Source organism: Balaenoptera borealis (assembly GCF_965194805.1).
Source record: "Balaenoptera borealis genome assembly, chromosome: 12".
In the NCBI taxonomy this organism is placed as follows: domain Eukaryota; kingdom Metazoa; phylum Chordata; class Mammalia; order Artiodactyla; family Balaenopteridae; genus Balaenoptera; species Balaenoptera borealis.
Window position 1 is genome coordinate 89,465,152 of NC_138869.1, and position 18,791 is coordinate 89,483,942.

An 18,791-nucleotide genomic window follows, 5' to 3' on the forward strand; every position below is an offset into this window, starting at 1 on the left:
GGTACCCCACATGCTCTGGGCCCTGCCTAATTTCAACTTCCTTTACTGCCTGTATCCCCATTGCTTGACAAGTGTCAGCCCATACTGGCCCGCTTTTTGTTCCTCAGACCCAATACACCAAGTCCATCTGTGCCCTGGACCTTTGTATGTGCTGTTTCCACTGCCTGGAGTGCTATTGCTTTTGACCTCCACGTGGTCGGCAACTTCTATGTCTCTGTCTGTGTTCTGTGATTCCAATGTCATCTTCACTAACTGCCCTAATATGCCCCTCCACCCCACACGTCATCACCCCAGCCACTCTCCATCCCTTGGCCCTGTTTTACTTTCTTCCTAGCTCATCACTCTTTGAGATGAACTTATTTCCTTATTCCTTATTTGCTTCTTTCACTAGAATGAATGCTCCATAAGAGCAGGGACCTGCTTTATCTTGTTCACCACTGTATTCTCAGTGCCTAGAACTACGTCTGGCACATAGTAGGTGCTCAATAAATATCAATCAAATGAACGAACGAGCAAACGAACAAATGAACAACCTGTGAGGTAGGCAACATGATTCTATTTTACAGAGGAGAAAACAGACTTAAAGAATTTAAGTGGTGGAGCTGCATTTTGATCCTAAGTCTTAACTGACTCCAATATCCACGCCCTTGACCACTGTGCATCGCCTGGGTGTAATGAACATGCTTTGCTTTTATAATCCATCCAAATAGCAAAGCCATTTCCATGTTAGTAGAGAGTTAAGCATTACAAGAATTACAGTGCCCTTAAAATATGCATGCATGCAAGATACAACTACACATGCCACGCAGTTTATTCAGCTAGGGTCCAAATGAATTGCCATTAACAAGGAGAGGGTTCAGTGTCTCTGGCTGGTTTGGGAACATTTTCCTAGTAACCAACTGAAATTTGCAAAATAAAGCCACTAAAGACAAGGGGCTTTGCTCTATGTCTGCATTAGTCAGCTGTCAATTTTTATCTCCTGAAAGCCTTCTAATCTACTAGAACTCTTGTTTTCCTGTGATTTCTGAACAGAGGAAATTCTAATCCAAACCCTGTTATTCCAGAGGAATGGAAAGCCCAATTCATTAAAACAGAAAGGAAGAAACTCCTGAACTACAAGGCTCGGCTGGTGAAGGACCTACAACCCCGAATTTATTGCCCTTTTGCTGGGTATTTTGTGGAATCTCACCCATCAGACAAGTATGGCTGGACATTTTGCATAACATATTTACACATGAGTTAATGTATGCTGGGATGAATGATTTAGCTGTGAATACAACATGAAATGAGAAAAAGTAATTAGTAGGAGTCTGGAGCTTATTTAACAAGCTACCTGGGAACAGAGAGCCATGCTTGACAGCTAGAGTTAATTCAGATAGATTTTGTCCAGAAGGATCCTGGAAAGAATGAAGGCAACTGATATGTATTCAGTATACACTAGGAATTGAACTGGGGCTTTTAATCATTTAGTCTTCCAATGACATTGTAAGGTAGGTGTTATTATGCCTGTTTAAGTTAGGGAATCTGAAACTCAGAGAGGCTAAGGGACTTGCTTGAAGTCACCCCGCTGGAAACACTGGAGGTGAGAAATGAATCCTGGTATGCCTAGCTCTAAAGCTATTTTCTCTATACCACACTACCTCTCAGAATAGAGACTGTATGATTATCAAGTTATTTTCTCATTTTTGAGTATCTAAAAGGACTTCTCTTGCAGCGACATAACTTCTAGATCTTGTTTTTCAAGTGTATTTTTGGAGGTCAATGAGTTTTCTCTGAGAATGTTTAAATGTTGAGTTTTCATTTTAATGGTCAAATGAATGACAATCTTAATACTGGGTATTGCACAAGATTTCATAAATGTGAATATTCACACTTATGGTTCTTTTTTGGTCACTTTGATACCAAGTCATCATTAAAGATTTAGCAGTTAACTTTTAATAAAATGTTTCTCAAACAGGAGAAACTTCAAATTTAAGAAACATTGGTTTTAGTTCAGCTTAACTACTGTTTTTAGATTGGATTGTCCTTCTTTGGACTTTACTACTGTCAGGTGCCTGTGCTGGGGAAGTGCTTTTCCTTTTCTCTCAAAACATGGACCCTGTGATCCAAAATTTCTTATGAATTACTAAAGCCAAACTAAACATTTGCAATATTGTTAGTGTCCTTTTGAGATCTTGAGTAGACCTGCTAGGGCCAAACTATGAGAACACTTATTATTTATATTGCAATCACATTAACTATATAAATTAGTTTAGTATAAATGATATCATTTTGTTATTTAGTCCAAAAACAAGGCATGTCTTTTCATTTGTAATAGGTTTTCTTTTGTGTCATTCAGTGGCATGTTAAAGTTTTCTTTATATAAGACTCACACACTTCTGGTTATGTTTATTCCTAGATATTTTCACTTTTTCTTTTGGTTGCTATTGCAAATGCAGTCTTTTCTATAATTATATTTCCTAAGTAGTAGTTGTTTTAATTGTTTGGAATAGTTTTCAGCTGATTTTCTTTAAATCATCATCTGCAAATAGTGGTAGTGATACCTCCTTTCGTTACTTTATATGTCTGATTCATTGATGTTGTTTTGTTGGATTATTTCAAGTAAAATATTCCTGACTTAGAATGTTTATGCTCACTTAACTATGAAGGATGGAAGATGGAGTAGGTACAGTGGAATTAATGGAGGTAGACAGCAAATGAAGGACTTAGTGAACCAGGGAAGGGTTGTCTGTGTCAAGTGACAATGATACAGAACCAGGGGAATGAGCTACTCCAATATTACTAGAAGTTGATGGCCCTGGAAAACTTCCCTTCAATTTCCCCCAAACCCTTCAGTTTTCTAAAGAAAATACTAGTTATCAGTGAATAGGTGTGTCTCACACTCAATCTTGATCTAGAGCGAAATGACAGTTAATGCGACAAAAATAAACTTCTCAGTGCCAACCAATGTAGACATGGCACAAAGGTTTCACTTAAATGCACTAAGATTCAGTGTAGTTAAGAATCAGTATGGCATAGACACCAAGCAATCAGAACAGATAACAGGTAGTGCTGGATCAGGTCCTGGAGGCTCTGCTCTCTCAAACTTTAATCCTTTAGTTGACTGAATTGAGAGAGAGCTAGGAGGCCCCAGGGGAGGGTCAGGTGCCTGGGACAGCAAAGAGGGCACTCAGGGAAGCAGCTTTGAACCAACTGGCATAGAACTATTTCAGTATTTTAGCAACTGTTATGCCTTCTGGCTGAACAACAATCTGTCCTTAGAGCAATGGAAAAAGAGAAGAGATTCTGCTGCCATTTCCAGCTCTCACATCACACTACGTGGAAATACCCAAGAACTAAGGGATTAGACTGTGGTGGTATTTTGCATACCACACTGCTTTGGACAGTGGTGAGCATCTGTTAAAAGATATAAAGAGAAAGCATGTCTAAGATAAATCCAGGAGAGTCTGAAAAGGTGGAAACAGTGGGTTGTTCTATCACTTTCATGTTCTTAGTTATGGGTCACTCAAGTAAAAAGTACAAAATCGATAGCTGTATTTGCCACATGACACTGTGGAGAGTATTAAAGTCAGGCCAGTGAGGAAGTATTATGGAACTTGAATTTTTTAAAAAACTCGGAGAATTTCCTAAATTGGCTTCATGTTAAATGTTCCATGTCAAAGCATGTAGTCTGAATGTAGATAAGTTAAGCATCCTTTGGGATGATCTACGGTCTAAGGTTTAACTAGAGAAGATGAACCAGACAAGATAATGGACATTTGAAGTGACTTAATCTATTACCTAAAATGTGAGAAGGAAATAATTTTTTGCATCGGACCCACAAAGGGTTCTCTGCCTGAGAGGTTAAAAATGGAATTGTACCCCAGACTCAGGTGTATTAGAGAGGTAGAGAGATGGGCTGTATCTGTGGAAAAACAGAAATACAAGCAGAGAAAAGAATGCATTGTTCATATGGAAAACTTCAAGTAACTGGATTTCTAGCCATAAACCATGGAGACTAGAAGGTGGTAAGATAGTATTTTTAAATTGCTTAAAGAAAAGAATGGTCAAGATAGACTCTATATCCAGTGAAAATATCCTTCAGGAGTGAGGGCAAAATAAAAACATTCCCAGATGAAGGAAAACTAAGGCAATTCATTATAAGAAGACCTACTTTAAAAGAAATGCCAAAGAAAGTTATTTAGATAAAAGGGAAATGACACTAGAGGGAAACTTGTGGAGGGACCACACTACCCAATTGTAAGACTTGCTATAAAGCTCCAGTAATCAAGACAGCATGATATTGATGAAGGGATAAACACATAGATTAATGGAATAGAGTCCAAAAACAGAGCCACCCAAATATAGCCATTTGATTTTTGACAAAGGTACAAAAACAATTCAGTGGAGAAAAGATAGTCTTTTCAATAAATGTTATTGAATGTTGAGCAATTAATTGGACATTCATATGCAAAAACTGAACCTCAATATAGTATACCCTGCACTGTATACCAGAAAATAAGTCAAAATAGGTCATAGATCGAAATGTAAATGTAAAAGTATGAAATTTTTAGAGGAAAATGTAGGAGAAAATCTTCATGACCTTGGGTTAAGCAAAGACTTCTTAGGACACCAAAAGCACAATCCATAAGTGAAAATTTTAATAAATTGGGCTTTATCAAAATTAAAATTTTTGCTCTGTGAAAGACACTGCTAAGAGAATGAAATGATAAACTACAGACCATGAGAAAAAGTTTGCAAATCATATATCTCATTAACAATTTGTATCTAGTATATATAATGAACTTTCAAAAATCAGTGTAAGGAAACAACTCAATAATAAATGGGCAAAACATTTTGAACAGGTACTCCACCAAAGAAGATATATTGATGCAAATGAGCATAAGAAATGACGTGCCCATATCACTAGTCATTAGAGAATGCAGATTAAAACCACAATGAAATAAGAATTAAAGTTAATAAAATTTTGAAAGATTAACACTATCCAGTTATGGCAAAGATACAGAGCAATAGGACCTCTCAGACATTGCTGTTGAGAATTCAAAATGATACAGCTATCTGGAAAGCAGTATGGCTGTTGCTTTAAATATACATTTATCATACGACCCAGAAATTCCATTCATGGGTATTTACCCTAGAGAAGCTAAACTTTTATTCACACAAAACTGTACACAAATATTAATAGTAGTTCTAGTCATAATTACCGAATCAACTCAAATGTCCTGCAACAGGTGAATGGATAAACAAACCGTGGTATATCCACACCATGGAATACAATAAAAAATAAATAACTATTGATATACACAACAACCTGGTTGAATCTCAAAGGTATCGTGCTGAGTGAAAGAAGTCAGTCTCAAAAGATTATATATTGTGATTCCACTTATATGACATTCTGAGAAAGGCAAAACTATTGGGATGGAGAAAAAAGTCAGTGGTTGCCAGAGGTTAGGCTGAGGGGAAGGGAGGGTTTGACTAAAAAGGGCCAACATGGGGGAGTTTTGAGAGAACAGAATATAGAGCAGAGAGAAGTGCTCTGTATCCTGATTTTAGTAGTAGCACAAATCTATACATGTGTTAAAATTCATAGAGCTGTTCACCAAAAAAAGTCCAAAAATTGGATCTAAGTAAATCTTAAAAATCAAAAAAACAACAACAAAAAAGCTAACAGTTATTCTTAACACCTCAGTCATGTTAATTAAAGCTACATATTTATTTAGGTCATATTTGTGATACAACAAATATATATGCACATCTTATATAATACACAACCCCTTGAAAAAACCAAAATATACAATTAATCCATTTGGTAGTATTTGAAGCATAGTTTTATTATTTTAAATGTTAAAATCTTTTAGGTGTTTTAATTTTGCTTTCATAAGATTCTGTCAATTGTATAGAGCATCTATTTGATCACAAAGTGACTCAGCCCCTAACGTTAATAGTGTTTTTATGAGCAAGTACCAGTACCATCTGCTTCATTGCTGATCACTTTATGACCAGTACCTGGAGCATTTTGTGAACAAAGGTCAGGGACTGCCCACATGCAGATGGGGAATGCATATGTCTTTCTACTCTGAGACTACACTTACCTGTAAATTTGTTGGATAGTAAAGAAACCAGTCCTTGAGATAAGTTTTTATGACGAAATCCTGTAAGTACTGGCCATAATTTCTCATCCACTGAGGCAGCAGAGTACAGTAGGGGAAATGGTGTACATGGAATTTAGGGTCTTTCCTACTACCACTTATTAGGACCAATTTTTTTGACTTCTCTGGGCTTCATGTGACTCATCATTAAAACCTGACTGTTTTCACTTTGAAGTTCTTCTTTGTCCTCTGATGACATATCTATATGTGTCTAGTCACTTAATATGTCCTTTTGCTGATATGTTTCCTTCTTTATTACCTTCTTGTTGATATTACTTAGCTGTCCCTCATCTTCCAAATATTTCCAGAAAGATTGGCCTAAGGTTAAAATATAATTTCTTTCGATCAATGCTGTTCATCATTCATTCATTCATTTATTGAGCAGCATGTGCTAGGTGCTGGAGAACTAGAGATGAAATGACTGTCTTCAGAGTTAGAAGAGAAAAACAATGGTAATACAGAATGATAAATGTTATGGTACATGTATGTTCTGGAGGCAATGGGATACAGATGGGAGTCGGAAAATGACTACTGGATGAGACTATGAAGCAAAGTTTTGAAGTATGAGTAGACACCCACCAGCAAAGATGGAAAGATGCTGAGATGACAGGTTGCAGTTCAGTGTAGGGGACTGAGGCGGGTGTATTGGGGGGGGGCAGTGGGAACCAGACAGTGAACACCACTGTGTGCCACTCCACATGGCTTGGATTTTATCCTTAAGAATGGGGAACCTGGTGAAGGAGCCTAACAAGGAACAGAGACATGATCAGATGTGCACTGGAGAGGTTAGGTTGTATGTCTGTGTGGTGGGAAGGGAGACAGGAATGTCGATCCTGGAGTACAGTTTGAAAATCATTATAATAATCTCGGAAGGACTGATGAATGACAGTGGGGACTGAGAATTCAGATTCTAGCAATATAAAGGAGGTTGAATTGCAAGAACTTGGAGACGAACTGGGTATGATGGTTTCTTACTTAAGGACACTTGACTACTTAATGTGATGCTGCCATTTAAAGTAGTTATAAGTCACACTTCTGTGTATTAGTAGTTGGCAGAGGTTACCCTCTGTACACACAATACCCCTCAGAGGGCAGCGTCTGGGTATTAATATTATTATTATTTTAGAGAGGCAGACAAAGAAGCATCAAGAAGTTAAAGACTTTTGTGAACACCACACATGTTTTAGGAAGAGTGATCTGATAGCATCCCGGTTCGGAGGCAGGGAGATCAGTTGGTGAACCATTTTGAGACTAGAGCTAGTAAGATGATGAGACAAAGAGGTGACACTGCTTCAAATTGAGGACTGCGCCAGTGGGAGGACACTCACATGTGTAGGAAGGGACAAGTTAGACATCTTTGGGTGGAGAGATATCTTTACTCATGTCTGCAAGATCATAAATGATGTAAGTCACCTTGGTGCTATAGAAATACAAATGCTTACATATGTTTTGTGTTTGTCTATCTGACTGAAAATATCTATCCAGTCTAGGTAACCCAGTTGTAGCTCAAGAAGGTAAAATTCCCTTGAACAGAAATGTCTGTCCATGTAACCCAGGTCTGACGAAACACAGTGACAAATCCTAGATCTCTCTTTTTCTGCTCCAGCATCACCACAATTACCTTCCCATATGACATTAAATTTGATGATTTACAGCTTTTCCAGAAAGATTGTGGCTTGGAATTAAATTTGGGAGATACCCAGCGCAATAGCACAATTAGAAACTAGATCTCAGGATGGACTCTGAGGATGTGTGTGCTCGTTTGTAACAGGTGGATTTTAATGGTTTTGAATGGAAAACCTTTTTGCGGGGAGGGGGTTTATAAACAACAGAAATTTATTTCTCAAACTTCTGGAGACTGGAAAGTCCAAGATCCAGGCGCTGGCAGATTTGGTATCTAGTGAGGGCCCACTTCCTGGTTCATAGACACCTGTCTTTTTAAATAGAACCTCACATGATGGAAGGGGTTGGAAAGACTTATCAGACTTTACTCCCAAGGCTGGGGAGAGGCTCCGCCTTGTGGCCTCCTGGGAAGGATAAGCCCTGCTTTGGCGGTGGAGAGCTGGGTGGACACTACCGACCTGGGGCAAGTCACCTGACCCCTCTGATCCTTAGTCTCTTTCTCTATAAAACAAGAGTAATTAATAATGGCAGGTATCTCAGTGGGTGGTGAAGATAAAATCAATTCGTTCATGTTAAACGCTTAGTATATACCTGTCGAGTAATATTTAATCATCTATATATTTCATTAATATTAAATATAAGAAAATGAATAACTATGCTATAAACTGAAACTAACACACTACTGTAAATAACTATACTTCAATTTTAAAAAACTGGAAAAAAATACAAGATTGTGCTATTCCTACTTCTTTATAATAGTCTTGCTACATCTAACTTCAATTCCAATCACTATGTGATTATACTAAAAAACAAAGTATAAATAATAGCTGTTCCCTAATTAGGGACATTAGCCCAAATATAGTCTTTATTTTTCATGGGATAAGTGCAGGGGGATTGGGAAGTAGGAATGCAGAGGAAACAAACAAACAAAAATTCTGTCATTGTTCTAATCAAAATTTCATCTGAGAGTAAACTTTCTTACATGGGAATGTTCTTATTTCTCAGGTATATTAAGGAAACAAACATCAAAAATGACCCAAATGAACTCAACAATCTTATCAAGAAAAATTCTGATGTGTTAACATGGACCCCACGACCTGGAGCCACTCTTGATCTGGGTAGGATGCTAAAGGATCCAACAGACAGGTGTGGCTTAAATACTTATAGAGAAAAAAATGATTCAGGGATTTTTTCAATTTTATGAGAAAATAAAGGACATACCTATGGTCTCTTGGTAGGTCCCTAGTTGTCAGAATATTAAGTTTTTATTGAGTAGCATCCTGAGCTTGTCATGCATTAAGATGCACACATCACTTTTGAAAATGGAAGTCTTTTTTTTTTTTTTTTTTTTAATTAATAGCTACTTTATTTATTTATTTATTTATTTTTGGCTGTGTTGGGTCTTCGTTTCTGTGCGAGGGCTTTCTCTAGTTGTGGCAAGTGGGGGCCACTCGTCATCGCGGTGCGCAGGCCTTTCACTATTGCGGCCCCTCCCGTTGCGGGGCACAGGCTCCAGACGCACAGGCTCAGTAATTGTGGCTCACAGGCCTAGTTGCTCCGCAGCATGTGGGATCTTCCCAGACCAGGGCTCGAACCCGTGTCCCCTGCATTAGCAGGCAGATTCTCAACCACTGCGCTACCAGGGAAGCCCCTAAAATGGAAGTCTTAACTGTCTAAAGAAAATAAACTATTAAATAAGTATCTTTCAAATCTAGGGGAAAAAAGACTGAGTTTGTTCTCAGTCCTATATAATAATTTTCTCATCCTATGTAATAATTACTCAAACGTTTTCCTCATCTCAGAGCCTTACTTGAGAACAAAGAGTGAGGAAGTTTTTTCTATGAAGGACAATTGATGCAGCTCAAAAATAAGTTGTCTGAAGTAAAAAGCAATAAGCATGAGAATTCGTTTTCATATCAGTATAAACATTACCCAACTGCCAATTCCACAGACAGTACCTTTGAACAAGTAACAGTGCACTGGGAGTGCAATTCAGGAAAAGTTACTATTGATGTCACAGACCTATAATTTTACATATACTTGTCTTGAGCCAAATGGAACAGTTAGTTCTTCACCCTTATTTAGAAATGGACTGAACGTGTTGGAGAGCTGGGCACACAGCTGTCAAAAGCACACCCCTCTCCTGGCCTTACCCTTGCAAAGTTGGTGTGAATGGCGCAGCCAGCTGATTATGCCCTTTTGCTAACTTCCCATATCCAGCTAGTTACCAAATCTGGTCAATTCTTCATAAATCTCTCACAAATCCACCACTCGTCTCCAGCCTCTTCCGTCGTGACCTTAATTCGGCCTCTCACAATTTTTTTTCACCTAGCTTCAAGCAGCGGCCCTTGACTTGGCTCTGTGCCTCCACCCTGCTCTCCTCTGATCTGTCCTCCATGCCAGCCTTTTTCAATCTGCTGGCCACAGTCCGCTGGTGGGTTGTAAAATCAATGGCATTGATCACGACCAGCATTTAAAAAAATGAAATAGAATAAAATAGAATAGACCTGAGTACATTGCCCGAGTACATATAACAAGGAGTAGTATTATTTCAGGAGACTTTGTTTCACAGGTATGCTTGGTATGTGGACCCCCAGGGTCCTCAAGTAAAATATAATTCTTACTGGGATCATAAGCAAGGAAAGCCTCCACTCTGCATTGTTGCCGAAGAAACCTTTTTTAAATGCAAAACTCTTCCTGTTCCTTTCCCTGCTTAAAATGCCTTAGGATCTCCCCAGTACCTCTAGGATAAAAGCAGTTTGTATTCTCCAGATCAAGGGTGAGAGAAGTTTTTAATTATTTCAGGATTTAGCAGGACATTCAAGAGTCTGGCATTTGGCACTTGCAGAATTCTCCATCATTTCTCTCCATTTCCCCAGATGTATCCTATGGTAATAATCCTCAAACTTGAATGAACATCAGAATAACTTGAGGCACTTGGATAAATGCAGCTCCCTGGGCGCGACCCCCTGAGATTCTGATTCAGTAGATCTGAGGCAGAGCCTGGGAATCTGCATTTGTATCATTGTGTCACACCAAAGCATTCTGGGTAACAAGAGAGTCGATATTGTTGGATTCTCAGTAGTAAGACAGAGTGTAAGGACACAGGGAGACAAAGTGCTTAACTCTGCCTTGTGAGGGGAGGAGGGGCCAGGAGAGAACAGGAAATGTGGTCAAGGAAAGCTCAATCTGAAGTCTTAGGCATTTGAGCTATGTCTTATAGATAAGGAGAAGGTTATAATTAAGAGAGACAGATGGAGATTCCGGTCAGAGGGACTGACACGTGCTGGAGAAGGGAGGTGTAAATAGTGTCATGAGTTTGGTGAGTGCAGATACTTTAAGTGAATAGACCTATGCCATTCATTCGGAAATGATTTATTGAACTCCTTCTGTATACCTGGCATCATACTAAGTACAAGGAAACAGCTGTGACGAGGTCCTTCCCTCATGAATCCAACCATCCACCTGACTGTAGGGTTGGTAAGTGAAGGTGGAGGAAAAGGATGAGATGGGAATGCCCTGTTGGGCCAGGGTCGGAAAGGACTTGTGAGACAGTCCAAGGAACTTGCCTGTGAGTAAGAAGAACTTGAGAAAGTTATAAAGGGAAGAAGGAACATTACTGCGTTGTGTTTTAGAAAAACTACTTTACTTTTTGGAAGACCATGTCCTGGGGAAGAGGCCACAGGGGGAAGAACTAGAGTCAGGGAGGCCAGCTGGAGACCGAGGCTTTATCCAGGGAGAGATTAGTGAGGCTGTAAACTGAGATGGGGGGGAGGAGTTGGAGAAGCGGATTTGACATTCATTTAGAAGTTAGAAACTTTAGGTTTTGATAAGTAATTTATTGTTGAAACCAGTGCCTCTCTAGCTTTGGGCAAATAATGGACTAAAAGTGTTGTTTTGATAAGTGGGACATAGTTACCAAATCTCTACTAGCCAGGTGCCCATTTCCCTCCTCATCTTTCCCTTATCCAGATCACATCCTATTCTATTGCCAGGATTCAAGATTCCACGTTCCATGCAATGATCCATCTTCACACTGGATGGACAACTCGAGGAACGTCAGAGAACTCTCTCGTCCATACTGCTGACTGGGCTTACATACAGAGTTGCCCATCTGTCTGAGAGCTGTGGTTTGATTAGTATAGTGAGAGGACCATATATTAGAGACACAAAATTCTGCGTATGTCTCAAAGATAGGCTAAAGTCATTCCTATGTTCAACAAATATTTATGGTGCCCCTTCTATGTGCCAGTCATGGTTGCTGCTCTCATCAAACTTATATTCTAGTGGAGGTGGGGGGCAGGGCAGGAGTGAGCAGACTTCCACAAAATCAATACGACCACTTATATTCCACATTTCCATAATTTAGTTATTTGAGCCGAAAGGGTCCACATCAGTGGTTTTCCAATTTTTGTTTCCCCAACACGGACTTTTATCTTTAAATGTATTCTGACTTGGAGAGCCATCGCACTAAACAATTAACAGGAGCTGTTCTGGTTTAGGCTGGGCTGGGGCCCTACCCCTCAGTGTTCCCCGAGGCTCTTCTGTGAGACCCCTTGGTATCATCTGAACAGTCTTAAAGCTGCTTGTCTGGTTGACTGTTGAAATTGAAGTGCTAATTTCTGCCTTCCTTATTTGTTGCTTTCTTCTTTCCCTGTTCTCTCACGTTTGTGTCTTTAAGCAAAGGCATCATAGAGCCTCCAGAGGGGACTAAAATTTACAAGGATTCCTGGGACTTCGGACCATATTTGAGAATCTTGAATGCTGCTGTAGGAGATGAAATATTTCGTCACTCACGCTGGATAAAAGAATACTTCACTTGGGCTGGATTTAAGGATTATAACCTGGTGGTCAGGGTATGCTATGAAGTATTATTTGTCTTTACTGTCTTGTATAATGAAGTATTCCAATTTGTTTCTCAAAAAAACATTTATTAAGCCCTACCATCTGCTTCACAGAAAATAGATTGGACAATGTGCTAAAACAATCCCTTGTTGAAAATGTAGGGGACGTTCCGAGGTCCAGCTCAGTTTCTCTCTGGGAGCACTTTTTCCTCCCATCACCATTGTTAGTTTTTGTTTTGTGGGTGTTTTGTTGTGTTGTGTTTGTAGCAGAAACAGGTACTTAAACTGTGGAACAGGCAAGTGGGCTCCACTGGAGAGGTGGTGTCCTGTAGCAGCAGAGAAGCAGGTAATTCTTATCTGCAGCTGTGGTAAGGAATGAATTGCACAAACCATGAGGTCAGCTTAGAACTTAAATTAGCCCCAACATGTACGCACGGAGCTCAAAAGCCCAAGTGGTTCACGTTAGAAGCTGGTCACCAAAACTGAGGAGGTATCCAAAAACAAAATAAGTACCAACAGGCAGGGGGTGAAAGAGAAAGAGGAGGCCTGAAATGGGCTGGAAATCCCTGCAATACTTATATGTATATTTTATCCCACTTACATTTAGTGCCTGAATTTGTGCATGGGGAGCAAAGTTTAAGGAAAGCATCAGGAAATGGACAGCATTCATACCCTTAGAAACAAAGACTGGTTACCCTCAGGCTGAGGGCTGTTCCCAAGTTTCCCTTTCAACCCCTGAACATTAATACTGGGTACCAGGCAACACTTAGCATTCTCAAGATCAGTGAGTCCTAAAAACCTACCTGGGGGTCAGTGCCAGTCTGTGACAAAGTTTTTGATGGTCAGTAATGAAACAAGTATGAGTATGCATGTGAGTGTGGTTACAAAGATGTCAACTCTCTTTTCTTGGGATGAATTGTTATTATTCCAAGATTAGGTCCTTTCTATTTTTGAGGCATGAAAGCAGTCTTCCTTTAATGAAATAAAAGGATAGTAGATGTAAGAATTTTTTTTAAGTCCTCACTTAGCAAAATGAAATGTTGATGCCTACATTAGCTACCAAATATTTTTTAGAAAATTGTCTTTGAAACCCAAAGACCTGGGAAACATTGGTCTACATTATATTTTCAGTTGAGCAATTAGTATGAAAAAGAGAAAACATTTGGAATTTTCAATGACACTCTTTATATTTAGCTGCTATGTGATGGTGAGAAAAATTTCACATTTTATTTATTTTTTAGCCTGCAAACGTACAGTGGTATTTGATATCTCATTACTAATAGTGCTTAAGATAATGATATCCTTCTCTGTAAATTTGATTGAAGCTAGTGATATGAAGCAGTTTTGCTAGTGTAGAAGACTAGGATTAGAATTCAGTTCAGGAAAGAGGAGAGAGGGAGAGAGGGATTGAAGGAGGGGGTAGAGGAGGGGGGAATAGAAGAGAGCAGAGAGGAGAGACTCTTTTTGTATTAACTCCACTTCGTTGCTATCATTTAAGAGCATTTGGGTCTTGTATGTTCCAAAATTTTTTAAGGACCTTGACCACCAGATTGATATGCTTCTTCCCTTTACCATGTTGTCATTTGCACAGATGATTGAGACAGATGAGGACTTCAGCCCTTTTCCTGGAGGATATGACTATTTGGTTGACTTTCTAGATTTATCCTTTCCAAAAGAAAGACCAAGCCGGGAACATCCGTATGAGGAAGTAAGCAGGAACACCAGTGGCAGTGCTCCTTCCTTCCTTCCTTCCATCTTTCCTTCCTTCCTAAATAAACTTTTTAGATTGGAATAACCTTTAGATTTACAGAATAGTTGCAAGGATAGTACAGAGAGTATTGTTAACATCTTACTTTACTGTGCTACATTTGTCACAACTAACATGCCGATACTGAAACATTATTATTAACTAAACTCCATACTTGTTTCTTTTTGAGTTATTTGCAAAGATTGGCTTTTCTACCTGCTTCCTTCCAAACAGCTGACCCGCCTGCACTGTTATCAGACCTGCAAGCACTGATCTCTGCCTTCCTTGCCTTCTCTCCAGTGGTGTCTCCTTCCCCAAACAAACCCAATGGGTGGCTCTCTAAAGAAAGTGAAGTCAGCATAAACCAACACATATTTTGTTGAGCTCCAATTTTTAACAAATCCCTAACCCACGGCAGGCATGGTGTTAAGAGCCGGGGCTTTGGACACAACGTCAAGACTGGGATGGGTACCCCATCCCTACGGATCAGGATTATTGATTATGAGGCTTTGAGTCCCTGTCCGAGCCTTGGTGGTTTGTTTGTTTTTTTCCTTCCATTGGGCTTCTTCCCACCTTATCAGTTTTTTTTTTATTATAGTCAAATGACATAAAATATGTGAGCATACATTGTAATTTTAAATTCTATATAAATGCAAAAATCACTAAATAAATAAGGAGGGTGTATAGTCTGCCCTTAAGTGTATTACACATGCCATATAAATGTGTGATGCCTTAATTATAGAGGTTTAAATTTACCTTTATAAAATAGATGTATTCTTAAACTACATTTTAATAATTTGACTTGTATTTTTATGTTTAGTACTTGCTGTTGAAGAGACTCTTATGGTGAAACTTTAGTAAAACCAATAATCCACTGCCTGCTTTATGGGTTTTAAAAAACTGGGTTTTCACATATAGGAAAACCCTACATAAAAAACACCCATTTTAAGCAAAATGAATCTGCTAAATTTATTGCTTTATTTACCAACCACATACATAACACAGCTTCATAAATATTAGGTCATTTAATACAACCACCTCATGAACCCATATTACTATACTCCCCATTTATGGATGAGGAAAATGCCATGCCAATGGGTTATATAACCTGCCCAAGGTCATACAGCTAGTAAATGCATGGTGCAGGGCTTTGACCACAAGTGGTCTAGCTCCAGATTCTGTGTATTTAGCCACTGTCTTGCTTCTTAACTCTGAATTTACAAAACTTATAAATTAAGGTATCTGTTGCCGTAAGGGAGATTTTTCTTTGGAATTTTTAAAATCACAAGTTCATTTAAAATATTTCATTGAAAAAAAGTCACTTTTCCACAGCTTTTCATAATGTATCTGTTGGATAAAGCAGGCAACAGCTCTCTTGCAGATTTAATACACCATGGGGTAAACCATCATGCCTGCTGTGTACGTGGTGGTCCCTATTTTGACTCTCAGTGCTTTTATCTCCCAGGATTTTAGTGAGATTTCTGTATGTTGAGGTTCATATATAGAGGATATGCCTATACTTGGAAGAGCTCCTTTTCTTGCCACCTGGAGCCTTCTCATGTTGCCTTTTTTTTGAAGGTGGGGGCCATTCATTGCCTTTTAAACTCATAAATACATTTTCTATCACACCAGCTCTCCATCTTTCCTAGATGCACGGCTCCTGTAGCTGTACATCCTGCTCCAATCTGGATGGGCTCCTCTCTAGGTCTGCTGCCAATCTGTCACCCTGTGACATCCCTTACCCACTTCCAGACCCCACCCATGTCTTCACCTTCTTTGCTTTCCTCCTTTGTGGGACTTTTTTTGCTTAAGTATCTGCCGAAGAAATGTTACACGGGAGCTAAACTTCAAGTACTTTCCTGTCTGATCTTGCACGATAGCTTGGCTGAACCCATTATGCTGGGTGGCAATCACTTTCCATGGTTACCTGAAGGCATTGCTCCTTCGGCTTCTACTGTAGTTACATGCAGTGTTGCTTACCCCAGGCTGACCTTTTTTCCATTGTAGGTGACTTTTAAGAATTTAGGGATTAATCTATATTTACCAAAAAAAAAAAAAAAGACCTTTTCAAGCAGCAGGCTTTACTTGAAGGCAGGGGTTACACACTTAAATGCTCACAGGCGGACCCGAGGCAGATCTTGTAAATAGGGGGAGCTGGGTGGGGACTGTATCAAGTGGAAAGCATGGGAAGGGAGGAGCCCCTGCTGAGCTCCAGCTGATCTTCCGAATTTTCCAGAAAACTTGGAAATCTGGATTTTCATGTAAAATACCCAGATTTATAAATGTGGAAAGTTAATTCAATTTTTTAAAAAGGAACTGTAAGCTATCAACTAAGACCTAGGTTGTGTTTGGACAGGGGGTCACCCGTTTAAGTTATGAAGGTGAGGAGCCAGCTATTAGGCTGAGGGACCCCTAAATACCAAAATGTGGAGGTCCTTGCTCTGGGGCATCACATATACACTCCTGCCCTCATTCTCCCTGAAAAATTGATTCCATTTATTCAGAGAACTGTCTGAATGTATTTGGCCCAGGAGCCATGCATAGGCATAAGGAAGGGGTTGACTGTTTTGTGTACATACTTTTGTGCTCTGTGTCCCTGCTGTCATCCATGGTACGTACCTCTTCTCCTTCTGAATCTGAATGTCCCTCCACATACTCTCTGGGATCCTGCAGCCTCTGCCCTGGTCTTTAGATGCCACTCACCCTCCTGCTTTCCAGATTCACATTAGTTAATTGAAATCTCCTGCTGTCAACAACTCACTTCATTTCTTCTTCACTGTGACAGTTCATACCTGTATGCTTGCTTTGTCAACACTTCAGCTGCATCTGGAAGTGGGCAGAAGGCAGGTTATGAATGGGATCTGTCCATCATTTTGAATTAGAAGTCCTTTCTCAGCTCCAGTGACACTAGCCCTTGTTTTCTTCACTTCTTGACTGTTCTTCTACATTCTTTCAGGGTCTCTCTTTCTCCAGCCACCACTTAAATCTCTTGTTTTCCTCCAGGGTTCTGTGCTCAACCCACCGAACACATCTGCTAGCACCGCTTCTCTGACGCCAAAAATCCATAGGTCCTGCCCAGACTTTGCCCAGCTCCCGCCAACTCTGTCCAGCTTCAGATTCATTAGAGTTAATCGCCTGCTAGATATCATCACCTGGATATCCAGATCCCTGTCACCTCATTTTCAACCTGTTCAAAATGCGACACATCATCGTTCTCTTAAAACTGCTCTTTGTCCTTTTCTGTCTTGATCGTTGGCAATATCAGTTCCTCCTCCCCACTTCCCCCCACAGTGAGCCCAGCTAGAAACAGGGGGGTAATCTTCAACTTTTTCCTTTTCCCTCATCCCCAAATCTAATCAATCACCAAGACCTTCCCATTTTACAATCTAAACGTTTCTCAAAACCTCCCCAATTCTTCCACGTGCTCCTCTCTAGTTTGAAAGGTCAAGAAAGGCCATCTCCCCTCCACTGTGAGGAACTAGATCTTGATACTTCACTTTAGCTGGGCAATCCTCAACTTAAACTGTGCAGTCATGTTTCTAAGTCCTCTCTAGTTTGAAAGGTCAAGAAAGGCCATCTCCCCTCCACTGTGAGGAACTAGATCTTGATACTTCACTTTAGCTGGGCAATCCTCAACTTAAACTGTGCAGTCATGTTTCTAAGTCTCTGTTGGCAAAACAGGAGATCTTCTGACCTGTGTTTGCCATCTCAGTTCACAATGGATGTAATCGTTTTGTAGGAATGGTGCAGGAAAGAGAAATAAATCCTAAATGCCAATCTTCTGATCATTCTGTGTCATTTAGTAGCCTATCATTTATGATAAAGTTGCCTCTACTGGCATTAGCACAGTATTTATCAGGAAAAAAAATGTGATGCCAGATACTGAAAAAGGCTCCTGGTAAACTTGAACATGTGTACCTATGAAGTGTTAAAACCATGTCCAATCTTAGCAACTTCCCTTCATGCTACCTCATGCTCTTTTTTTTTTTTAATGAATTATCTCTTTTTTTCTCACAACAGTAACAGAGGAGACCGAGGCTTAGCAAGGTTAAGGTCACATGATTAGTAAGTGCTGGGCTAAGACTCAAAACCATCTCTGCCTGTCTCCTAACCCTGTGCACCTTTGACTATTCAACAGATCCCGTGTCAGGAGTTGGGATTCTTTAAAGGTAAGGGCCTTGCCCACCGAATTAAGGTAATCTTGCTCTGTGGCAGGCCTTGTTTTCAGTATTTTATATACACTGACTCAGTGAATCCTCACAGTAATCCTGTGAGGAATGTTCTATTATCTCCATTATATAGATGAGGAAACTGAGGCACAGATTGTTTGCCAGGATCATACAGCTAGACCATGGATTTGAACCCAGCAATCTGATTCTGTCTGTGCTCTCAGCCACTCTGCGCCACCCCCCAACCCCGGCTCCTGAT

General features: G+C 39.8%; 1 protein-coding gene and 1 long non-coding RNA gene across 6 annotated transcripts in view; both read left to right on the top strand.

Moving 5' to 3' along the window:
• LOC309607620 (cytidine monophosphate-N-acetylneuraminic acid hydroxylase) overlaps positions 1-18,791 on the top strand; it is a 246,294-nt gene that overhangs the window by 219,832 nt on the left and 7,671 nt on the right. For 4 of the 5 annotated variants that reach the window (XM_082346354.1, XM_082346356.1, XM_082346352.1 and 1 more), the window contains 4 exons: positions 1,065-1,200; positions 8,778-8,918; positions 12,454-12,628; positions 14,208-14,324. In XM_082346354.1, the coding sequence (XP_082202480.1) occupies positions 1,065-1,200; positions 8,778-8,918; positions 12,454-12,628; positions 14,208-14,324 (569 nt within the window). Of the gene's footprint in view, positions 1-1,064; positions 1,201-8,777; positions 8,919-12,453; positions 12,629-14,207; positions 14,325-18,383; positions 18,403-18,791 lie in introns of those variants that run through there. The other variant, XM_082346353.1, reaches the window with a different exon arrangement.
• Positions 1-18,791, top strand: part of LOC309607673 — a 223,221-nt gene that overhangs the window by 133,447 nt on the left and 70,983 nt on the right. The gene's annotated exons all lie outside the window — the stretch shown is intronic.